The sequence below is a fragment of the Coenobita brevimanus genome, chromosome 76 (assembly GCF_032717465.1).
Source record: "Coenobita brevimanus isolate Jiangsu-jjx chromosome 76, ASM3271746v2, whole genome shotgun sequence".
NCBI classification, from domain to species: Eukaryota; Metazoa; Arthropoda; class Malacostraca; order Decapoda; family Coenobitidae; genus Coenobita; species Coenobita brevimanus.
The window spans coordinates 28,394,161-28,420,566 of record NC_137029.1 but is presented as its reverse complement, the minus strand read 5'-3'; the positions used below and the strand labels follow the sequence as shown (position 1 = coordinate 28,420,566).

The following is a 26,406-nucleotide window of genomic DNA, read 5'->3' as shown; positions in this document are numbered from 1 at the left end:
CAGGTGTGTGTGTGTGTGTGTGTGTGTGTGTGTGTGTGTGTGTGTGTGTGTGTGTGTGTGTGTGTGTGTGTGTGTGTGTGTGTGTGTGTGTGTGTGTGTGTGTGTGTGTGTGTGTGTGTGTGTGTGTGTGTGTGTGTGTGTGTGTGTGTGTGTACCTATATATTTATGTGCGCGTATCTGTATGTATGTTCCGGTATGTAAGCAGCAGAGAAAGCATGACACAAGCAGTAAATATATCGCCAGTACACAGGGATATTAGGCCGTAAATCAGTGTCCAGTGTCGGGGGAAATACTCACTATTCACCTGGGTAAAATGCTGATAACTCCTCTGTTTGTCATTCACGGCAGTCCCTCATACTGTGACTTTCGGTCCTGCTGCTATGTAACCTTCACTGGCCTGTCTTATTCTGGCGACTGTCGGACGGTTTCGTTTTATTCTTTCTGCTACCGTACAATTTCATTCAGCTTAGGAGACACCACTGGAAGTGAATGGGGGTAATGGAGACAATATCAAACTCATCTTGTTCGAAAACTCTCCTAAGCTCCGTCGGAGTTCATTCTATTGAAATATGTCCCCAATCTCTAAAAATTTAAGTCGCTGCGGTTTGGGAACACTAAGATATCTTATTAAGGCTTACATTACGAGCTTATATTCGACTGAAAAATATCCTAGCGGTAAGAGGCTTCGGAAACTGTCTTATCAGTTTCTCTTGTTACACCTAAGACTCTGAATACGATTACAACTGGATACTTTATCCGGTCGAGAAAAATCCCAGCACTCAAAGGTTATGGATTCAATGGTGCTACCGGGATTTCATTACGTGACCCTTTCCTTAATATTTTTCTTTCAGATTCAGTCAAGTTTAGTGTCCTGTTCAACAGTAGGTGAAATTTAGTGATGACTGCTTCCACAAAATATTCAACCATCAGCCCCGCTTTTACTCGTTTCACAGATTTCTTCTCGGTAGGAATGGCCAACTACTCTATACGCAGCCTAACCAAGTCATGGCAAACCCCAACATTTGTCCGAATATATTATTCATATGTTATTTTTCACTAACCATACGCTAGCTATTCCCTTCGAGATATCCTCTAGGCAGGAAGGGCCAGCTCGTCCATCCATATGTAACTAAATCACGGCCTTACTTTCCACAAACATAAGGTAGGAATGGCCTCTCCTTACCTTTTGTGCTCCCACAGGAAATCAGCTTTCCTTTACTTCCGTCTTGCCTAAGTACATTACCCAGAACTATCTCTATGGCTACAGGAGGGAGATGGGGAGAGGTGGGGAGGGGAAAAGGTGTGAGGGGAGAGGGGGTGAAAGTGTGAGGGGAGGGAGAGGTGTAAGGCAGACTGAGAGGGAGGAGGAGAAGGCGTAAAGGGAAGTATATTCAGGGAGGAGACATGATCAAAGATGGAGTGTGCTATTGGGAGATATGAGGAAGTTTGGGCTATGAAAGAAGGGAGGGGGGCATGGAGGGGGAATGGGGAAGAAATGACGAGGATGGGGGGGGGGAGGAGCAGGGCGGGAGCGGGACTGGGGGAGAGAGGCGGACAAGGAGAGCATACTAAGCTACAAGGAACCGTCAGGGGATAGGATGTGTGTGTGGGGATGGGGAGAGGAAGTTGAGTGGAAAGGGGAGATGTGGTGGGGATAGGGAGAGGAGGTTGGGGGAAAGGGGAGATGAGGGATGGGGCGGAAAATAGAAGAGAAGAGAGAGAAAATTCAGAGGGGAGGTAAAGTTAGGGAAGAGGATAAGGTGGGTTGGAAAAAAGATGGGATGGAAACTGGGGGGAGGCAGTGAGGGGAATGGTAGGAATTGGGAAAGGAAATGGGGGGGCTGAAGTAAGGGGAGAGGGGAAAGGGAAAGGAGGAGGAAAAGCATATTCAGAAGAAGCACAGACAAGGGGTGGGGTGAGTGAGGTAATTCTGAGTGGTCGAGGGAGAGGGGTAGGCAAGTGTATGTTGGAGGATGTATGGACGATGACAGAAAGATAAAAGAAGAGAGAAAAGTTAATGTACAGCGAGGTGTAAGTATGGTATGGGCTGAGGGGGGAAGGGGCCGCAGGAGAGGGTGTGAAGGAAAAAACAGCATATCTAGAAAGGAAGCAGGCCAGGATGGAGACTCTAAGTGATGTGATGGGGGTGAGGGTGGATGGGGTGGGCTGTGAAGTAGGTGGCAGTGGAGGGAGGGGTCGGAGGAGGGAAAAGAGGGCCAATATGTCTAGGAAGTTGGCCAAGAGGGCTCCAGGGACGTGCTGGAACGGAGGGGCCATGTTGAAGAGGGAGAGAGGAGAGAAACTGGGGTATGGGAGAAACTACGGCAGAGGGAAAGGTGGGAGCGAGGAAAAACTGAAGGAGGGAAGGGAACAGACGTTGAAGTTGTGGGAGAGGAAAGCGGGAGATATTAGGAAAAACGAGGGAGAGAGAAAGAGGAGAGGAGAGGAGAGGGAAACGTTGTGGGAGGGGAGAGAAAGAAAACTGGGGGAAGGTAGAGAGAGGGAGGTGGTTGGGGAGGAGAGAAAAAAAGAGCTGAGGGAGGAATGGGGGAAACGCTAAGAGAGGAGAAAGAGAGAGGTGGCAGAGGAGAATGGGAATAGACTGGAGGTGATACGGGGAGAAAAGAAGAGTATGCTTAGACCTGCAGTTTTGAGAAGCAGAAAAAAAGGGCGAAAGCAAGGAGAAGAGGCTGTGGGAGAAAGGGGAGAGGCTTGTGGTGAAGAAGGGAGACAAAATAGGTAAGGATTGATGAGAGACACTGGGGGAGGAAAGAAGGCAGGGTCAAATGATAAAGAGGGGCAGGAAGCTTGGCGGGAAAGTGGAGAATGTGGAAATAGGGTAATGGATACTGAGAGTATGCTGGGGAGGAGAGAGGGGAAAGATTAATTGCATATACACCGAAAGAGAACTAGAATTAAAGAAGGCTGGAACGGAGACAGCATAGAAACTTATAGTGGCTGCGGAAGGGGAGAGGCAGGCCAGGGACGGAAAGCAGTAAAAAGTTAGGTGGGGAGAGAAGGCAAGAGGGAAGGATAGGTGGAAATGTGGAAAGGGGAGAAGTAATAAAGGGAGAACAAAGTCGTGAGAATGTGAAGATGAGAGGAGAGAGAGAGAGAAGTTATAAAGGGGGGAAAAGGTATATAGGAAAATGAAAAGGCAAAGAGTGAGAGTGAGTGAGGGTAAGAGGGATACGAGGGGAAACTATTCCAGACTGGTGCATCAGAAGTGAACCAACCGCGACTGATGGCCTGCCGGTGCCTCCTCCCCTCAGTCACACACACACACACACACACACACACACACACACACACACACATTACCAGCAATCATGGCGCCCTCTCTCTCTCTCTCTCTCTCTCTCTCTCTCTCTCTCGGCCTGCCATAGGGGAAGGGTTTTATGAAATGTAAACTGGAGTGAATGTTGTGCTGAATGTAGTAAAGGGACTACCCAACTGGAACTGGAACTCCCTCAATCACACTCACACACTACTAGGAGTCAAGGCTTTCCCTGCGCCCTCTTGAGTTCTGCTTTATGAACACTAACAAGAGTAAATGTTGCACGAAATATACATATGTCGCACTGAAGGGACTATTACGAGATACGGAACCACTCCTCTCTCAGTCACACTCACACACTACCGTACCTGGAATCACGGCTCCATGATCACTCTCTCAGGTTATCACGGAGGAAGGGTTTTATGTAATGTTAACTCGAGTGAACGCTGTGCTGAACGCAGAATGGACTATACTGAAGGTTTTATTATGAAAGGCTTACAGAAATTAATCCCTCCTTCCTCCGTAACACTCTCGCCACTAAAAGAAATTGCAGCTCTACATCCACCCTTTCACGCCCTGATAAAGAGAAGATATTATGAAGTACAATATGGAATGATGTAATACCTATGTTCCCTCATGCTTTGATTGGAGAAAGTTTTAATAAGTATTAACACGAAGTGAATCTTATATCTTTATGGAAATGTTTCGATGAAGGAAATATAACTGAATAATCCTCATTTTTTTGGCACACATGAGACTAATGTAAACATGAGCTATGACCATTTTAAATGTGATAAACTGTTAACGAGTTAATTGTAAAACAGTATCCCTCAGACTATTTATGCATCTATCACGTGTCTGTCTATCTCAAAACCTTACACAAAAATGTTTCCAGCCTGTACACGCCAACTCTTCCTCAACCTCACTTAGGTACCAAAACCTTGATACCTGATGCTCATCTATTTGTCTATCTATTTATCTACCCGTGCATTGTCTATTAATCTAACTCTCTATTCAAAGCCACATCACACACTTAGATTAATCCCCAACATGTCCCCACCATCACCAGTCTCACTATCTTTCTACGTATCAATCTGTTCATCAGTTTATTTATCTTTCTGTCTCAAAGCCACACCACACACTTCAAAATATCCCCAAAGTCCCCCACCAACCTCACCCTCTCTCTCTCTCCCCTTTATCTACCTATCTATCTATATCCCCCCCATCACTCTTTCTGGCAAAAGTGGAAAAAGAGGACAATAATGGGCAAAGTTCTTTACGATCCTTGGAGACGCAGGCGGGGGAGGGGGGGTTGGAAGCTGGGTACGTTCTGTGGCTTATTGTGAATTGGTCTTTTCTGAGAGAACTGATCTGGGTGTCACCTACTGTATCTTATGTCGAATTTTTTAAAACGACGTCAGGTGTATCTTATTTCGAAACCGTTTTGGAATATGACGTCAGGTGTATCTTATTTACCAACGTTTTGGGATATGGCGTCAAGGGTATCTTATTTCTATACAGTTTTGGAATAATGACGTCAGGTGCATCTTATTTCGCAACGTTTTGGGATATGACGTCAGGTGCATCTTATTTCGCAACGTTTTGGGATATGACGTCAGGTGCATCTTATTTCGCAACGTTTTGGGATATGACGTCAGGTGCATGTTATTTCGCAACGTTTTGGGATATGACGTCAGGTGCATGTTATTTCGCAACGTTTTGGGATATGACGTCGTGTCTTAAATCGAAATTAAGTTGATGAAATGAATGGGTTTTGAACACGACAACGTGGAGTGTATCTCATTTCGGAACTGTGCAATTTGGAATACGACGATGCCAGGTATATAAATCTAATTTCGAATAAAGCGTGTGATAAACAGAAAAAGTATACTTTATTTCGAAATGAAGCGTAAAATTAACTTTTTTTTTTTTTAATGTGTCCGACTCTGGGCTTAGGCTTCACAGCTTGCTATCAAAGCCCAGCAGTCCTCCTACATACATACACCTCTACATGTCACCACTTCGGCGCTAATACCCACCGTCCATATTGAATACATGCTCGGGCTGTCTCATACAGGATACTGATGTATTGGTATTAGCGGGGTTATTTTTACATGTCGGCGGATCGTCTGGTAGATCAGTAAAGCCTGATTTAATGAAATTCAAATCCTTAAACTATTCCCTGCCCCAGCCGGGATTTAAACCTGGGTCCGGTAGGACTGCAGGCCACCTCTCTACCGACTGAGCCACCGCCATGTATATCTTACTTCGACGAACAGTGTGTGTGTGTGTGTGTGTGTGTGTGTGTGTGTGTGTGTGTGTGTGTGTGTGTGTGTGTGTGTGTGTGTGTGTGTGTGTGTGTGTGTGTGTGTGTGTGTGGCCATATGTTATAATGATATCTCAAAATGAAGTGTATCCTGAAGTGAGACAGTCTGGATTACAACGTCAGGAACAACTAATTACGAAATAAAAATGTGGGTTGAAGCAGCTGGTCTGGAATACAATGACGTGAGGTATAACTGACTTGGAAATGAAGTGTGTGATGAAGTTTGTGATGAAGTATGAACACGATTATCTCAAGGGAAACCTCTCGTACTGAATGGACAAAGGCTGCAGCTAAACCCTCCAGTTAGATAAGCCCCTCGTAAACTGAACGAAATCGTCTGACGGCATCAAGAATAAAATTTTAATGTCTTCAGAAAGAGAGGGTTAAGAGACGCCATTGTTGCCCCTGTGAAACCCGTTCAGCGAGTAACAACAAACAATATTACTCAAACAATAGGGGAATCAGCTCTGGCCGGCCTTGCTAACAATACAGGGGCCGGGGAGGAAGGGAGGGGGTGTTGTGTTGAGCAATGGAGCTTTTAGTGAGTCATACGGAAGAGCTTTTGTTGTTAATTTCTCTTTCATTTCCAGGGTATTATTAGTTTTGGTGTTATGCTGCTGTGCGTGTTTTATCATGAGGATATAGCGGATAGAGCGGTATGTACTGTACAGAGAGAGAGAGAGAGAGAGAGAGAGAGAGAGAGAGAGATTAAATGGCGGTGAATACCTGGGTTTAGTATAAAGTACTACTGAGTAATCAATTGCCACTGGTAAATATATGTTTATCGGGCAAGACTAATGCAATAAAGAGAGATTATGTGACTGAATAAATACTGCTGAAAATACTTTGCTAGTGTCTTCAGGAATCTGAATCCATTTTGGGTGTGTATCATCACAAGCCCCAGACAATGAACTGCAGGGCGAAGGCTGTACCATTTTTGCACTCTGACCTACTGGCTGTGTTCGTTTCTTTTCACACAAAGACTCGTCCTACGCCATATATACTTAGCAGTTTAAAAATGCTCAGCCATACTCCCACAGGCTTTCTCTCTAAACTACTCACTGTTTCCTTTTGTTCCTTTCTATAAATAGCAATCATATGATAACTTCACACACATCTACATTTAGTCTTACTCCTACCAGTTACCACACACGTCGTAATCAACATACTACATACACACTTTCCCAACACGCCTTCTCTCTAAACTACTTCTCTGTCTCAATCCTTATTCTTACTTTTAACAGCAATTATAAGTTTACATCATAAGCAGCTACACACAAGAAGTTTAACATAATACGAGTACATACTCAGTCACTTTCCCAACATGCTTTCTCTCAAAACTGTTCTTCCTCCCTGTTTACTTTTTTCTCTCCACAGCAACCAGAAATCCCCCCCCACACACACACATAACCAGATCCAGCGACTCTCCCACTCGGAAAGCAAAACCATGTAAACCTAATATTAATCAGAAGCTGCCCTTCCCCAAGCATACTCAAACACACTCGGCCCAGACAAAACACCCACTACATTCATGCATACAGGATCTTACAGCCACAGTGTTACAAATGACAGCGCAAAGGTGTGGAGAAGCCCTCATAATTTGACGGTAATTCCTGAAGTACGTGATAATAATAATTCCAAAAAGCTTATCATACCTTTTTGAATCGCTGGTGACACTAAGTAATATGGGATGAAGAATGATCCAAACTAGCAACCAGGCGATCTGTTAATGTTCGTCAGAAACTGGTGCCTCGTTACACCACCTGTACTGAGTTATAATAAAACGAACCTTACTCGCCCACACACCTACAAACTACCTTGATGCTAATACAGTCAAATATTCGTGATTTTACACATACAACATCTCTCTCCAACATACCCACACTTTCCCTTAAGCACTATTCAAATCAAATATTCTTAATTCTGCAAATATAGTATTCCACTCACTAAATGTTAGCCTTCCTTACTCTACAATTCTCTCTCAGCTTTCTAATTCCGTCTCACACCCACCAACACTCCAACCCCTCTTCTCTCTCCCACGCACCTGTTAACTCCCAACACAGCTTCCACCTACGAACATGCTCTCTTTCTCTTTTCCCATTCACTCTTACATACCCCCAGTCAACCCAAGATCTCTCTTTTCTTTTTTTTTTTTTTCATATGACCATATTTTTTCAAACTGAGACCACGACAGTGTGGACAAGACCCAAGTTTTCAATATACTTTCTGAAGCCTGTGATGATTAGAACGTGTCTGACCTTTCCTCATCGCTGCTGATTTTACTCTGTAATATGAGATGCTGGCTGATAACTAATTATTACATATATTCCACAAGAGACCCTAAAAATAATAGGATTTAGTTACACTTTCACTCATTCAATTACAAAATACGGCAAATGCTCCATCTCCTAACCAAAAATAACCAAATGGGCACTCTTCTCACGGTCAGCCAAAGACATTTTCCTTACATCTGCCTGTTAAAAATGACCAAATATGCACTCCTCTCATCATCTGCCTATCCAACATAACCAAACTTAAACTGTACTCTCCTCAACTCCTTCTCCCCCTTAGGCTACTCCCATACCTTCTACTTACATCAACCCCTCGCACTTTCCACTTTAGTTATTCCCACACGACTCCCTCTTTTCCACCACCCTTTCCACTTACACTTATTCTTCCATTTTTACGGAAATTTCCAGATCCCTCACATCTTTCACTTGGGGTATCTGCACACTGCTGCAACTCTTTTTCTACTTCCTCACACATCTTCTCATATCTCACACTTTCTGCAACACTCCTCTCCTCTTACTTTTCCACCTTATTTCTCATTCCTTCCACGTATACAACCTCTCATGCTTATTCCTTACATGTTACAATTACTCCCCACCCTTTCCACTTACTTCCAACCCCTCCCGCTAACCTACACCCGTCCAACGTACTCCTTAACTCCTCCCACCTACTCCCACATCCCTCTCACCCATTCCACTCATCTCCAACTAACTCAGATTCCTTTACTTCCTCTCATTCTCTCTTTTCCTACCAATCAACACTATCTCCAACTCCCACTCATCTCCTCTCTCATTTTCCTACCAATCAACACTATCTCCAACTCCCACTCATCTCCTCTCTCATTCATATTTTCCTACCAATCAACACTATCTCCTACTCCCACTCATCTCCTCTCTCATTTTCCTACCAATCAACACTATCTCCAACTCTCATTTTCCTACCAATCAACACTATCTCCTACTCCCACTCATCTCCTCTCTCATTCATATTAGTCCCATCTCCCCCACTTTTCCTAAAGCACGGAGAAGGAAACAAACGCTGGAAGACAGCCAAATCGTTCCATGGAAAATCAAACCAGATAGATGCAAAATATGAATCCATTCATTTCGGAATGCCTTGACATATTTCCTCTGAAATACAAGAGGTCGAAGGCAAGGGGCAAAAAATCATTTATCCAAATTACTCCCACGTCTTCCCCACACACACACTAATCGCCACACCTGTGCCACTCACCTGTAGACGGGCGCATCCCCCGTGCCGATGTACCACAGTGTCAGCCAGGGTCGGTCTGGCGGGGCGTGGCTGATGGAACACGGCAGAAAGGCGTTGTACCCCTCCACCACTCCCACTTGTGAGGTATCCCCTTCTGGTTCTGAAAGGGGAGAGGAGTGGAGAGAGTTAAAAGAGTGGATGGCACATGAGAGGCAGATGCATATGTATATTCCGCAAAAAATACACGACTCAAGGCTAAGAGCCTGCTAACCTTGTCTCTCTCCCCCCAAAAATGTAAAAGGTCAAATCAATATTCGTTCATTTTGAGATTCCTGGACACACTGCGTTTAAAAGGTTAAAACTCACAGGTCGTGGGAAAGAAAGATTGAGGGCGACAGTTAAAAGAGTTGTCTAGTTGTGTAAACGAGGACTGAGAGCATCGGTTAGCTCTTGCATTAACGAGATGAAGAGAAAAGGAATGAAACTGCGTAGCTGGACGTAAGCTCGTGTCCTTCTGAGCTTTTGTAAGTGGAGAGCAGTGGAAAGACAAAAATAAAGTGGATGGAATTCAGGAGGGAGGGGGTGGACTTGTGGTTCTTTAAGTTGGAATGAAGAGAAGAAAGTGCATGTCATACGGGAAACAGATGTATTCTTCTACCACTTCCTCTTCTTCTGATTCTGTAAGTGGATTGAAATGGAGAGAGCAGTGTAAGGATTCTGGGAGAGAGGCTCTGTTAGTGGCAGGGAAGAGAGAGAAAAATGGGTGGATCTCGGGGGAGAATGTGGAGAGAGGAAGACATGGGGAGAGGCGCTGTGCTTTAGGTTCTGTCAGCTGAGAGAGAGAGAGAGAGAGAGAGAGAGAGAGAGAGAGAGAGAGAGAGAGAATAGGAAGTAATAGTAAAACAGGGAAGAATAAAAATGGAACAGCAGACCAGAGAAAGGAGGAGATGGACGAAGGACGAAGTTACGGGAAGAGACTTGTGGGGAAGGAGATTATGAAGCAATGAAACCAAGGAGATGGAACAAGAGGTAGGAAATGGGATGGAGAGAAAGGGGGGGAGGACAATAAACAGAAAGAGAGGGAGAGAGAGAGGAGGGGGAGAGTGAAACTTGGAAATACAGAGGAGTTGAAAAAAAGAAAAAGAGAACGCGAGGAAAATATTGAGAAGGAGAGGGAGTGAGGTGACAGGAGAGGGAAAGGGACATGGTGAGAGGGGGAGGAGCAGACGAGGGAATGGGAGGGAAGCAGAGGCTGGAGGAAATCGAAGGAGGAAAGAGGGTCGGAAGAGCTAATGTTATGGAGGAAGTATGGTAGGACGGACCGGGGGGCTTGATGGAGAGAGAGGGACTGAGAGCTATAGGCATCTTGAGGGAGAGACGGTGAGAGTGAGAATGAAAAAGTGAGTGGGAATGAGAGGGACTGAAAATGATGACGATTGGAAATGAGTGACTGAAGGGTGAGGGAGAAGGTGAAAGAATGAATAAGAGTGTATGAGTAACATTGAGGGAATGGGGAGTGAGGTAAGAAGACACACACACACACACACACACACACACACACACACACACACACACACACACACACACACACACACACACACACACATTCTCTCTCTCTCTCTCTCTCTTTCTTCCTGCCACAAAATACACTGTTATACAAGGCAAAGTGCAGTGACAAAGCACACCAATAAACACTCACTGCCGTATGAAAGGGACGAAATACGGAGTGAGATACGTTCAATGTATTAACTGAAGACAGGGTTAAATGCCGACAATGCTCAATGCTGTGAGTGTGAATGACTGATAAATGTTGACGGTGTGATATGCTGTGTAATAACCTCTTCATGACGATGATATTCCACTACTTTATTCTCCCAATGTACAGGCGATTTTATTCATTATCTACGTACAATTTCATTCATAAAGCCTCTAATCTTTGAGGATCATGTCGTAAAACTATCACCCTGCCTCCCTCACTACAATGACCTATTTTCTATCTAATTCGCGCTATTTCCTGAACGTTCCCTTCAGCTTAGGAGAGCGTCACAACACTGAAGGGGTTCATGAAGGCTATAAATAACGTTCCCTTCAGCTTAGGAGAGCGTCACAACACTGAAGGGGTTCATGAAGGCTATAAATAACGTTCCCTTCAGCTTAGGAGAGCGTCACAACACTGAAGGGGTTCATGAAGGCGTCACAACACTGAAGGGGTTCATGAAGGCTATAAATAACGTTCCCTTCAGCTTAGGAGAGCGTCACAACACTGAAGGGGTTCATGAAGGCTATAAATAACTCATCAAGTATGAACACTCTCTCGTAAGGTGAGTCTGGGGTATAAAGAACAGTCGGGAAAAACTATCCTCGGACTGAAGCGGTTAGGTCAGGGACAGGGGTAGAAGGTGAGCACAAACTATTGGTCATATTCTAAGTGGCTCAGAATTCGTGGGGCCATTCTTTTAGCGATTTATTCAGCATATCACAAACTAATATTTTCTTATATCTTACAGAGAGACAATTTGCCTTACTAACGTACATGGAGAAACGAAAGTGTAATAAGCAAAATAAATCGCTAAGGAAAAGGCGTTAGGAAATCTCCAAAGCCAACTAAAAATACGGCTGTATGGTTCAGGACTACATATATCCAGGAGAAAATAGGGAAACAAGGCAGGAGGAAAGAGAATCAAGCGGGAGGAAGAGGGAGAGAAAACAGGTAGATATTGGTGAGGAGAGAACTTACTATCAGAGGGGAGGAGACAGACACAGGGAGAGGGGAGGGTTTTTAACTAAATGAAATTGTGTGTGTGTGTGTGTGTGTGTGTGTGTGTGTGAGAGAGAGAGAGAGAGAGAGAGAGAGAGAGAGAGAGAGAGAGACGCACAAACCAACAGAAAGACAAACCGCCAAAGCCAGAGACAGACAAACAGTGCCAAAGGAACAGAAAGCCACAGCCACAGAACTAATAGTGCATTCAGTCAGGCGTGTACAGAAAGGTACACATCCATATTCCCCAGACTGTTTGAAGATTACTTACAAATGGCTACGCAAACCAAAACTCTTACTGCAACTGATCCCCTCTTTACTACAATAAAATGAACGGATTTTATTTTGCGTAGGACTTAAACTTTTTCTACTGGAGGGGATAGCTAAACAAAAGGTGTTGTTTACACAGAGCCTGCCATACGATAGGTAAGACTTCATTAACTTCACCAGCAGCTGCTCTCCTCCTACACTGAATAAAATCGTGTGTCAGCAGCAAGAATCAGAAAGCGTAAGACGTCACTGTACTGGAGGAGATACTGTAGGTCATAAAGAGATCGAGAGGAATCAGAAGGACGACATAACACAGAGTAATGGGTCTGGATTGTCTAGGAAATGGGACGGTCACAATAGGAAGGTTATATTACCCTCGTGGGGGAGATGAGGAGTGGAGGGGGGAGGGGTAGGAGGGGGAAAGGGGTAGGAAAAAGGAGGGGAAGGGGATAAAGAGGAGAGGGAGAAGGCTGGGACGATCAGGAGGGGGGAAGGAGAGAAGTGACGAGGAGGGGAGGGGAAATAAAGTAGGGACAAGGACGAGGGGGAAGGACAGTAGTGACGAGGAGGGGGAAGATGGAACAGGAACGAGGAGGGAGGAGGAGAATAATGACGAGGAGGTGTGGGGATACAGGCTAGGGACGAGGGGAAGGGGAAAGAAGGTTGGGACGTGGACGGGGAGGAAGTGGGAAAGGTGAGCAGGGATGAGAAATAATGGGAGAAGGGGGAAAGACAGCGGGGACGAGAAGGGGAGGAGGGGGAAAGAAGGGCAGGGACGAATATGGGGTGAGAAGAGAGGAGGGGGGTGATGGAGAAGGCTGGGGGGAAATGTGGGTAGTAGGGAGGAGTCGCCATCCGCGAGATTGCATCAGATCCCATTGCAAAGGAAATCGCTTATCGATTACTATTTAGAGTCCAATAAATTTGCCGATATCCGAATTCCATTTTGCATCCGCTGTGTAAACTGAATATGAGCCACAAATGGTAATATAAAAGGCAGATTCCACTGATAACTAACGCTAAGTATGAACTGATATTTTCTCACACCCGATTGGTTCCCTCTCCTTGCCGCAGTAAACGTGACACCAAACCTCGGGCCGGTCAGACTTGTGGACAAAGTTTGGTTCAACACAGCAGTGTAAATGGGGATCTGGATGCAAACATAAGAAGCGAGGACAATATCAGTAGGCCAGTTGGTCCATGCTAGGCACCCCCAGCAAGAGTAATTAAACTACTAGAACATGACAAGGATAGCAAAGTGCGGGTTGTATGACAGGGGAAGACTGGGACAGCGAAAATTGATAGTCTGCCCGACTGCTCCTCTTGACAGTCTGCCTGAGTGCCCCTCGTGTAGCCGACGGACATTAATCAAAGTCTTCTACAAAAGACCTGATTTTCAGGGTCTCGGAAGGCATTACACCTCATTTCCTTAACAAGAAGAAGCCTAATGGTGGTATTATCAAACCCGCGCTCGCTAAGGGCAAGGCAAAGCCCACACTGTTGACGTTATTGAAGGAAAAAATGATGGAGTGTTAAGGAACTTTGACCTTTCGTTCTGCTAAATGAATTGTGTCATGTCAAACGCACTGCAACCATTCCCCAAGTGTTTTAAAATTTAGGGTCTTGCATACACCTTGCTTGCTCACTTTTAATAATACAACCGAAAGTAACGAGGAAACTTACCGCAAACAATTATCTTCCTCAATGAAAACACATCTTAGTCACGAGGAAAATTATATCGTAAGAAATTTTGTGGACCTCAGCCTCATCCAACAATACTTCACGATTCTCCAGTCAAACCAGTTGTCTCAAATAATGTTAAGGGAAAGTTGGACCACGGCTGTGTTTACTCTCCTCTGGTCCCGAGAGTAATATAAGGAGCTGACAGTTTCCCTCGTCTCCCTCTCCTCTCCCCTCATTCCTCCTTTCTCCCCAAACCACTCCTTCCTACCCTCTACCCCACCCCATTTTCTGTAGTTCTGCTCCCTTCCTCTTCCTCCCCAAACCACTCCTTCCTACCTCTTAACCCACTCCATTTTCTGTTGTTTTACCCCTACCCCCTTTCAACCCAAACCAATCCTTCTTACCCCCTACCCCACTCCACTTTCTGTTGTTCTGCGACATTCCCCTTCCTCCCCAAATCAGTCCTTCTTACCCCCTACTCCACTCCATTTTATGTTGTTCTGCGACGATTTGCTCCCACTGCCTCACCAACCTCCCCTTTCTTTTATTCTTCCCCGCCTATGTATTATCTCTTTTCTATTATTTACTATTCAGTACAATCTTCAGCACTGGGAAACGATGACGCTAAAAGAGCAAGCAGGAATAAGAAGACTATGGCAAGACAACATCAACTGGCAATTACAGCATGAAATAACCGTCACTGACGCCGTAGACCCAATGATCATCGTCATCGTTAGTATCCGAATCTCATTTTCCACAAATGTTTGTTGTATGACACAAGAAGATTTTCATAAAATCACGAGCATCATGACCATCATCATAATCTGAATTCCTTCTAAAACGAAGGGTGTGAAATTATTTTAAAAATTCCATCATCATCATCATCATCCTGTTTTCCACTATCAAATAAGGTTGTAAAGGAAGTGGGCAACATATGCAATCAGATTTTTTTTCTTCGTCTCGCACAGCAGCAGGAGGCAACTGCTGGAGCTGCATTCAATTTTCATTGTTATGCATGTTAAACAATAAAACTGTTTCTGTCCGTGAAAGATCATAACTAGTCTCCTCTTGCTAGTCTCTCCTTCCTCTTGGGTAACTTCAAGTTATACATACATACATACATACATACAGCAGCAGATAGATATGGATATACAGACAGATGGAAAGATAAATTATTAGTTACCTCGCTATCAATACAGACAGACGAATATCATAAATAAACTGTTAGATAACCAAACAGAAAACCAACCTGCAGGTAAAGTGAGAGGGACACGAAGAGAGGCTCAAAGGACAACTCTGGGGATGTTGTGCAGCGAGGCAGGAGAAGAGAAAGGCTCGCTAACTAGCTTATCTGGCAGGGCTGAGCGAGACCGGGGAGAGGCACGGAAGGCATGGAAAAGAGGGAAGGGAAAGACAAGAAAACTGAAAGGTATTGAAGGAGAAGGGCAAAGAAGAATAAGGAAAGAGAAGGGAAGACTGGGACAGGGAAAGAAAGGAATGGGCATGGTAGAAGTGGGCAGAGCAATGCAGTGCATGGCAAGACAGGGTAGGACAAGGCAGGATTGGAAGAGGCAATGCAAGGCAAGGAACGACAATATCACTTTTATAAATGGATGCAACAGGGGATACAAAGTAAGAGAAAGGATTTACAGGGTGAGAAGAAAAGACGGTACCAGAAATAATACTGTAAAAACTACACAATAAATGAGGAATCAATAAAAACTTAAAACCACTTTGGTAAGGCCAAGCGGTATTAAGGGAAAGCGCGGCTGATGGGACAAGGAAATGCATGAGAACAGAAGACAAATCAAAGAATTAATAATAAACTCTTGACTGATATCACGGATTATTCTGGTTTATTCTTGCTACTCCCAGACGATTTTATTTAAAGTGAAAACATTGTGAAGGCGTTAATGAAAGCTGTACATTACCCCTCTAGCTCCAAAGGTTAATCTCATTCTGGGTGAAATCGTGAAGACGTTAAAATAAAGTAACATCATCATCATCACCATTATCACTCCCTGATAGGTATTAACACAAAGCCGGTCTACCGTAGTCCACGACAACAGGACAACAACATCCCAACTAAATTATCACTCCTCCTGCAGACGATTTTATTCAACTTAGGAAAGACCTCTCGTACTGAGAAAGTTAGCGAATGCACTGTTCAACTCCCCGCTCCATTCAAAACTTTTCTAGCAAGATAAATAAAAGCGTTTGAAGACAGCAGAAGTTGGGTAAACAACAGGTTATGGATGTGAGCTGGTAAAAGGGCAATGACTGCATTAGATACATTATTTATGCTGAAGGTGAATTACTGAAACAGATGGAATCAATGTGTGGCATCAATAAATATATGCAATATCAATATACCCCTTTATCTATAACACATGCAGTATTACCCCGATAAATTCCAGTCTCCTTTATGTCCAGCCCAACAACCTGAAGCAGTCAACGGTGTGGGGGAGGGGCTGGTGGTGGTGGTGGTGGTGGTGGGGTCAGCGGTGTAAAGGTGAAACGGGGGAGGGGGGATGCCTTGCCTTGGGTCAATCTATATTATCGTCTCTCCAATACTCTCTTATCACCCTTATATCCCCGGGGTTAAGGGCGATAATGCTGCAGCGAGGCAGCACCGGGTAAATCTTTATGGAGAGGTTTTGCACTGGAGGCGTTGATAGCCTTAGTGAAAATTTTCCTAAACTTAAATCCGGTTCTGCTTCAGCCATCAGACTCAGCTGGGTCGTCAACGTGGAGGTGGGAGGTGAGGAAATGCTTGCCTATGGTTCTGAGGAAAGAAAACTAAGGAAATAAATAAAAATTACTACCGGTACACATAAAATGAAATTAGTAAATGTATGTATAATACATATACATGGCAGATGGTCATCCTTGTGAGGTGGAGCCGTGATGCAGGAAGTTTAAATGTGCGAGAAATTAGAAAAAAAATCTGGTCGTGCTAGTGAGGTGGAGGCAGGGTTCCCAAAGTTTAAATGTAGGAGTGATAAAAAAAAAAAAAAATATGCAGATGGTCAACACTGTGAGGTCGAGTCAGGATTCCGAGAACCTGACTGATGTACAAGTAATTGTGTGACACTTTTTACTTTTACACTCTCACTTTCTTTGTTCCTGGAATCTCTCTCTCTCTCTCTCTCTCTCTCTCTCTCTCTCTCTCTCCTGTATATATATATATATATATATATATATATATATATATATATATATACATATATATAAAATGTACCGTATATAAGCTATTCCGAATCAAGTGGCTGTAGGTCAGTTCGTATAATTTTCCTTTCTTTTTGTCGTCATTTCCGTTCTGCCTAACGTGTGGTCTCATAAATCCTTCCTTTGCAGCCCCTGAGTCAGCCCTGCCCCCGTCACCGACACACCCTGAGATTTCACTCCTGAGACCCTCACCCTCTCACAATTAGTCCTTCACCGTCTTCGCCACCAATAAACTGTCCCAAGATGAGGCTGTAGAAATTGTGTGTGTGTGTGTGTGTGTGTGTGTGTGTGTGTGTGTGTGTGTGTGTGTGTGTGTGTGTGTGTGTGTGTGTGTGTGTGTGTGTGTGTGTGTGTGTGTGTGTGTGTGTGTGTGTGTGTGTGTGTGTGTGTGTGTGTGTGTGTGTGTGTGTGTGTGTGTGTGTGTGTGTGTGTGTGTGTGTGTGTGTGTGTGTGTGTGTGTGTGTGTGTGTGTGTGTGTGTGTGTGTGTGTGTGTGTGTGCTGAATAAAATCGTCAGGTGATAATCGTGAAGCTGATGTCCTCGGCCAGAAGGGGTTAACGTTGTCTAAGAGCGCCATCGGGATCTCTCAAGTCCTCCTCCGTGGTCGGGATTTATCTAACTAGCAGGACTGTCACCCCCAGCCGAGTCTGAGGACCCACCCGGACTTACACAAGGACCGTCACGAAGGGCGTTGGGAATGTGACGTCGGAAAGGTGGCATCGGAGGGTGGCGGCGTGAGGTAAGCTTCGGCAGGGAGGCATCGGGAAGGGTGTCGTCGCATCGGAAGCAGCAGCGTAGGCTTCGGGATGCAGGCACTGGATATATTGTTATTCACGTCTGTTGGGTTCATCAGTGTCGTGGTGATAATCTGTGGACTTTATATTGACTGTTTTCTTGCAACTCCTTCCGGGTTTCTGTTAATGTTCTTAGTGATGTTCTATGATCTATTAATGTGTTTGCAATATTCTGTGTCTCCTAGTTTGTTAATGTTCTTAGTGATGTTCTAGTGATCTATTAATGTGTTTGCAATATTCTGTGTCTCCTAGTTTGTTAATGTTCTTAGTGATGTTCTATGATCTATTAATGTGTTTGTAATATTCTGTGTCTCCTAGTTTGTTAATGTTCTTAGTGATGTTCTAGTGATCTATTAATGTGTTTGCAGTATTCTGTGTCTCCTAGTTTTTCAAATAAAACTGTCTAGTGGCAGTACAAATGGCTGTCCTACTTTCTCCTCCCCTTAAACACGACTGCTCCTCCCCTCGTCCACCATCCCAACTCCTCTCAACCACGATCCCTCCTCCCTTCAGCCACGACTCTTCCTCCTCTCAATTCCCCCCCCCCCTCTTTATCTCCCACTTCTCCACACCTACCCCCAAATTCTCTCTTTATCACCAAATTATTTTGATACCCCCCCCTTCCACCTTCCTTCTCCCCCTCCTGCCCTCCTTGCTCCTCCCCTCCCCTTCCACCCCTCCTCCCTCACACTCCCCCTAAGGCGACATGGTCTGATGTGTATGAGATAAACTTGTCGTGAAATTTCCCTCTTGAAAGAGATTTCCCCGGAAGAATAAGACAAGGAAAGTTAATGCATCCTTCCTTTCCTTTTCACCCATTAAAAAAAAAATATATGGCAAGGATTTGAGCGGGTTATTGATATATTGACATAATAACTCGATGAATTCCTCTCGTGGCTTAGACTTACCTGTATTACAGCACGATGAAAATGGGACATTGAAAGATTTACTCGTATTCCATCATCACCATCATCATCCTCATCCTCATCATCACGACTTATTTTTCCAGCTAAGATGAGGGTGAGGTAGGATCCTTAAACAAGGACATATGAAGTACGGAAGTACGAGAACTGCCAACAGCATACCCCGTGCAATGGGCCAAACATTCACACATTCAAGCCTTACCAATCCCGGCTCCACAACTTCCGACACTTCCCTCTCGTAACACTCAGACTTTTTCGACTTACTCTCAGCTGAATAAAACATTTCTGTGTTAGTGGGAACAGAATACTGGAGTTGTCCTGGGCATGAGAGGGTTAAGATTTGTTGTTCCAACGAAGGGCAAAGAAAGTGTAAATCTATCTTTTTGCCTGCACAATGAAGTCATAATCACGTGAAGAATGAAAGAAATCCTAAGCCGTATTTATTTTTGCATCAAGACCAAGGAATGAAGGCTGCAGATGCTTCCCATAACTTACGACAAATTTGCTCTCGTCACGGAGATCTGTGTTTGCAACCGTAATATACAAAGTTTCTGCCTTCCACTTTTGTTTTTTAACCTTCCCGCAAAGCAAACATCAAACACAGGAAAATTTAACTTAATATATTTGTACAGGAAGATCTGAATTTTAATTTTACTTGTACTTCTCTCAAAAGCATTGTGATACCAACTCTGACGTATGGAAGTGAAGCTTGGACACTGTTGGAGGGACACAAGTCAAGAGTGAGAGCAGTGGAAATGAGTTATCTGAGAGGAGCATGTGGAGTCACATGGAGAGACAGACTGACAAATGAAGATGTGAAGGAGCGTTGTGGTGTGGATGTGGATGTGACAGGAAGCGTCAGGAGAAACACACTGAGGTGGTTTGGTCATGTGGAGAGGATGGAGAGTGAGAGACTGACGAGGAGAATGTGAGCGAGGTGAAGGGGGAAAGAGGGAGGGGGAGGCCAAGGATGAGATGAAGGGATGGAGTGGAGAGGTATACGAGGGAGGGAGGTGTGAGCTGGGAGCAGGGCAGTGAAATGGCGAGAGAAAGGGCGACGTGAAGGCGCTTTGTTTGTGGCCACCCCGTATGGGATTAAGGCGTCTGGCAATAGATAGATAGACAGACTTCTCACAAAAGCAATACTTGTAAATAGACGTCTTACAAAAGCAATACTTATAGATAGATAGACGTCTTACAAAAGCAATACTTATAGATAGACAGACTTCTCACAAAAGCAATACTTGTAAATAGACGTCTTACAAAAGCAGTACTTATAGATAGACAGACTTCTCACAAAAGAAATACTTGTAGATAGACGTCTTACAAAAGCAATACTTATAGATAGATAGACTTCTCACAAAAGCAATACTTGGTTTACGAGAAAAAAAAAAATCAATATCTGAGAGATTCTGTATTTCTGTTTTTCCTTCCCTCAAAAGCAAATCTCAGTCTGGAGAAAAACCGTTATATTACACTTCCCTTTTTTATTGTCCTTGAAAAAGAAAATCAAACCACGAGGAAACGATATCAGTACTTGAAAGATTCTGTATTTCCGCTTTCCTTGTCCTTCCTGCAAAATCAGATCTTAGTCAGGAGGGTCAAATTCTGGCAGGTTATGTGGTGCATCTCTGGCGGGAAGGAGGGAGTCGACCGGTAAATTATCGGCGAGACATCTCTGGTGTCGGGGGCAGGCGAGGGCAAGTGGCTGTGGAGAGGCCTGGCAGAGGGCCGGGGCGTGAAGAGCTCGGGGTGAAGGGGTTGTGAGGGGGCGCCGCGCCATGATGAAAATGACCTGAGGAGAAGAGCTGGGGAGGGAGGGGGGAGGCACGTGGCGCCCTTCTCCTCTCACTGGTATTAGACGAGCTCACCGGAGGATTTGAGAGAGGGAGGCGGAGGCATAAGACGCCATTCTCCTTCTCTCACTGGTAATCGATGAGACCACCAGAGGAGATGGACGGAGGGAGGCGGAGGCACAAGGAGCCCATCTCTTGCTGGCAATGGACAAGCCCACCTCCAGGATCAACCAAAGAACAAAAGAAGAGGTGAGAAGGGAGCGGAGGCATAAGGCGCCCACCTCTTGCTGGCAATGGACTAGCCCACCTCCAGGACCGAACAAAGAATATAAAAGAGATGGGAGGGGAGGTGGAGGCATAAGACGCCATGCACCTCTCAGGGTGATGGACAAGCCCACCAGAGGAGACACGAGGAAAGGAGGGAAGGAGGGGGGGAGGGGAGGCAGAGGCATGCGGCGCCCTCCTGGCCTCCTCTCAGCGGTAATGGACGGGCTTACCACACGACCTGCCCGACCCAGACACTCAGCCTGAAAAATGGCCCTTGGAGTACACTGGAGATTTTCACCACCCGTATAATTTAGTTAATATTCTCGTAACCACACACACACACACACACACACACACACACACACACACACACACACACACACACACACACACACACACACACAGTCTTTGAACAATATTGTATATATATCCGCTCATCATCATCATCAACCTAACCCAAGCCATCATCACCATCACCATCATCGTACTTGTCAATGTCTTCACCCTAACCCCATTCATCATCATCCTAATTCATTATCTCACTAATAAATGGGGTGGGAAGGATCCAGAAATGTAAACAGGAAAGCAAAAAGCAGGGGAATTATTGACAAAGTACCCAGTCGTTTTTTGTCTCCAACTCTTAACATAACTTGATAGGCCATTTCCTTAGGCCCGTTAGTCTTCCTACGTGCCACACACACACACACACACACACACACACACACACACACACACTCAAATCCATTCTACATCATTCAAATCCAGGAACTAAGGAACGAAGTCTTTGCCACACCTGCCTCTACATATTAATAACGCTACATACGCATAGGTATAACTTCGAAAACCCAACACATTCAGCCCATGAACTTCTTTTTAAGCATTTATATTTCTTGGTATCTCTTGATTTTATTTTGCTAAAGAGCCATTTTTCAAACGGGAAGGGTTAAATACAGCCATCATTAATTCTTCAGGTACAAGAGGTCTTTCCTGTACTGAATAAAATCGTCTGGATGAGGCAAGAATACACAAATATATAGGTCATTGTTGTCAAGGTGTTAAGCTTCCAAGAAAGCATACTCCACCTCACTCACACAACATTCTGATGGTTACTTTTGACCCCAGAGGTGTCGATAACCAACAGGTATAGTCGTGAGTCTAACTGCTACTCACCCTATACCCCTACCACCACCGGCTGAGCGAAATATACACGATGAACAATTCACAGTGATAGTTACGGGTGCAGTTTAAACAAAATCAAACTACCAACAATAGGTCTTCGTTGGTGTGAAACCCTGGCAACGACTTGCATTAGTCAAGTTGATGAACCCAATGGTGTTAGGAAGAGGTGCTAGGAAGAGAATATCAACATGAAATTCCCAGAAACAATCTAGCCCAGAAAATGTACTCGTGAGAAGATACTAACACACAAAAATAAACCGATTAGGAAGGGGTGCCAGGGGAAAACATATAAACCTACAAAATTAAAAAACAAATTGCCATGGAAGACGCACTGGGAAAAATAAATATCAACGACCTATCTGCGGAAATAAACTGGCAAGGAAGTTGTGCCAGGGAGCCTCCTAACTTCACGAGAAGACGGCACTAAGAGTTGAGGATTAGGCGAAAGCAGGAGAAATACGGGGTCATGCGGGTGGTGGGATAGTGAGGGAGGAAGGAGGGGAGGGATGAGGAAGCCCCGGGTAGAAAGGGACCAGGAACTGCTGCCTACTTTTACATCTGTCTTGGATTTCTTGTCCGTGAGGAAATTACTGATAAGAGATCTATTGAGAAAGTTTTAGCAGAGGATATTGTTAAGATGAAGGAAACAGGCAATGGCTTCGTATAACTCTCTCTCTCTCTCTCAAAGGATGGCAATAAGACCCTACAATATTCCCGTCCCTAGTGAGCAATTACCCTTCCTCCCACGACACATCACCCTCTCTTATAAATTCCATTACCTTCTCTATCACTTTCCCAGCATACATTTTCGACACAAGTGCACGGCGGAGGGGTCGTAGTATCTTTATTCAGCAACCATCCTTCCTCCTACATCAAAGTCTCGTATATATTCCACCATCTTCCTTACTCAACTACAGACAGGAGAGGGATGGGGGGCTCGGCGTTTCATTCTCCGCCCCTCTTTTCCTTGCCTTATATTGCATCTGGGAAATACATAGGTAATATATATTTTCTTTCTTCATATTCCCAAGGGCGAGTGAAGAGGAAGAGAGAATGGATATGAAACGGGTGTCAAGAAAGGCTGTCTATGGAAACGGAGTTGCAGGTTGAAGGAGACGCGGTAGACCGAGAAGAACGTGGCTGGACATAATGGATGAAGAAGAGACGTCAAGGTGCAAATACTCAGAGAAAATTTTAGACAAATGGCAATATGAATAATTTTGCATCTTTTAAAATTACAGTACATTTTTGTTACAGCTAATGGCTTTTATCCAGCTTAAGGGAGACCTCTCGTAGTGATGGGGTTTAAACGATGTGTGTAGCAAGGACTGCAATACTGTTTAATCTTTTCAGTACGACGATGCTTTCCCTATTATCGACCCAACATTTTCCGAGGCTAGGATTGAATTATTTTGTTTATGTAAGGGAAATACCTGCCGGCGACGGAATGAAAACTGTTTAACTACTGGAGTACTTACAACTTCCCTCGCCTCAAACATTTCCCCAGAGGCGACATGTTAGCATTGCCTTATAGTGCAGGTCCCTTTTTCAGTTCTACTCGTGGGTGAGAACAAGCTATTATAAAGAGACTCTACCCAAGTGTCTCTTGGTCAGGCAGGGAATCGAATCCTGGACTTCTTGGTATTGTGGGTCTCTTTTGTCTATCCTGCTGGAAAGAAACCGATGATCCGGAAAACCTGAATGACCCGCTTCCAATTGCCCTCTGCTCCTGATCATATTTATTTACATTTAATGTGTCCACCTCTGAGCACGGACTTCATAATCCGTTCCCACAGACCCATCAGTCTTCCTTCGTGCCACACACTTTCACATGCCACCTCCTCGGCGCAAATACACCATCCATATTGAAAATATAGTAGGGCCGCCTAATTCAGGGTTTGTGTGATGGTGTTGGCGGGGTTGTTTTACACGACATGACATGGTGGGTCTTGAGGAACACCAGTAAAATCTGTTCTAATGAAACTCAGATGTTCACACTGTTCCCATCCCAAGCCTGGTATCGAATTGGCGTCGTTACGGTACATATTCAGCCACCAGACGTGATGGGAAAAACGGGATGGGATGACGATGAACCAAAGAGTCATTCACTATGGAATCATTATACTCCCGATGCAATGATATGCTAATCTCCCCTACCATGCTTCGCTGCATTCAACTGCAAATCTATTCTCGGCGAGTAATCAGCCGCGCTGAAACACCAAGCAGATCATCAGTATTGTTTACATAATGAACAACCACAAATGAACACAGATATACTCAAAATTATACAGTAAGTACTTCTATCTGCACAATAACCTGATACAGTAATAATCATATACTGTAAATAATTTTCCGTTCTGTAGGTCCAATAAGATATTTTGTTCTGGCTGACACAAGATGAGTTTGTTCAGCTGAAGGAAATTCTAGTAACCTGAAAAAAAGTTAAAATCATACTAATTAGGCAAATCTTTAGACTGCTAGAAATTACCTCAGCTGAATAAAACTATCTGGATTTAAGCTGAATAAAAGGCCCAGGTGCGTTTATGGCAGGGAATGGGTCAGCAAATGATATGAATGGGACGGAAACAGTAAGCTACCTACGAACGCAATATTAACCCCTTCAATCCCACGACATATTTCACATCTTCAAATTTTCCGAGTGTTTTTACTCAGCCTGGGACAGATTTTTCGAAGTGCAGGGGTTAGATATGGCCTCCATTAAACCCTCCACAACATTTCTACATCGCTAAAAAAATCGTCTGAATTTAGCAAGAACATAAGTAAAATTATGTCATCGAATTAAAAGAGTTGAGGCATTTAGTGTGCATTTTCTGGACCCGTATTTTCGTTGGTTAAGGACACTCTCTGTCGCCTTTTCCTTACCAGTATGCTTCTGCACATGGCACGTTAACATTCTCTTGTGTACCGTATAGGCCTACTGTTTATGAAATATATGTCGATATTAACCAGATATAAATAGCACAAAAGAAGACTAATAATCGACAGTCTGCAAAATAAATGGTTATGCAAGAGGTGCAATAAGCTTACTAACTTGATGAGAATACTGGCTCAGAACTGTGTTGACACCTGCCCTGGTATGCATACCCACCCTGGCAGCCACTTTGCGTCCGTAAAAGATATTGCTGCATTTTTAGCATCGTTCTTTCTCCGAATGTTTGGTTTGCATGCAAGTCCAAATCGAATCAAGCACTCTTCAGCAACCCAGCCCTTGGCAGGTAGACTCATATACGAATTCAAAGTCTATATTTACCAGCTTATGCTTCAGTTTTCTCTGCCAGCATCAAATGAAAGACAAGAAAAGAAAAGAAAGGTTCAGATGGTACACCGATGGCGCTATTAAAGCGACCTGGGTAATCCTTTCAGCGACTGACACACACTTACATATTATTATTTTTTTTCTTTACCCGGATTCAGACGATACACTGGTCAAGGAATACCTATACCAGCAAAATATGAAGGTGGGGCAGGGAATCTAACTTTGTGATCCTTCCCCTTTTCATCGCCTTTTACGTACTCTTTTATACGAGCTGTGTAATGGTCATTTAATGTAAATATATAAGAATGTTTGCGAAAATTTAGTGTAAATACTGGGGGTTGACTGAGACTAAAGAATATTTACTACAGTTATGGAGAGGGGAGGGGTCATCGCTGACGAGTAGGTGATAGAGAGACGCCTTCACGTGGTGGCATCAGTATAACCGGGTGACTCCATTCCACAACCATACCAATATCACTAATCACCACCAAACACAACCTCACCAGCACCACTACCCACACAAGCATCACTAACCACACTAGGATCACTAACCACACCAGCGTCACTCGACCACACAAGCACCATTAACCACACTAGCACCATTAACCACACCAACACCACTAACCACACCAGCACCACTAACCATACCAGCACCACTAACCACACTAGCACCACTAACCACACAAGCACCACTAACCACACCAGCACCCCTAAGCACACCAGCACCCCTAACCACACCAGCACCACTAACCACACCGGCACCACTAGGCACACCGGCACCACTAGGCACACCAGCATCACTAGGCACACCAGCACCACTAACCACACCAGCACCCCTAACCACACCAGCACCCCTAACCACACCAGCACCACTAACCACACCAGCACCACTAACCACACCGGCACCACTAGGCACACCAGCACCACTAACCACACCAGCACCACTAACCACACCAGCACCACTCAGCCTTTCAACTAAACTACCACACCAACAAACCTTAATAAACAAACACCACAACATCACCCTTAACACACACACATCTACTTCACAACAACAACCCCAGAATCTTAACATCTCCTCAGTCCTTCAAACACTCCAACAACAACACAACAACTGCTCCGCCAAC

At 44.5% G+C, this 26,406-nt stretch overlaps 1 protein-coding gene across 1 annotated transcript in view; it reads right to left on the bottom strand.

Moving 5' to 3' along the window:
- LOC145408205 (nephrin-like) overlaps positions 1-20,543 on the bottom strand; it is a 180,023-nt gene extending 159,480 nt beyond the window's left edge. The window contains exons 1-3 of the mRNA XM_080278961.1: positions 20,435-20,543; positions 17,664-17,858; positions 9,126-9,264 (exon numbers count right to left, since the gene is read on the bottom strand). Coding sequence (XP_080135087.1) covers positions 9,126-9,264; positions 17,664-17,858; positions 20,435-20,543 — 443 coding nt within the window. The remainder of the gene's footprint in view (positions 1-9,125; positions 9,265-17,663; positions 17,859-20,434) is intronic.
- Between the last annotated feature and the right edge of the window lie 5,863 nt (positions 20,544-26,406).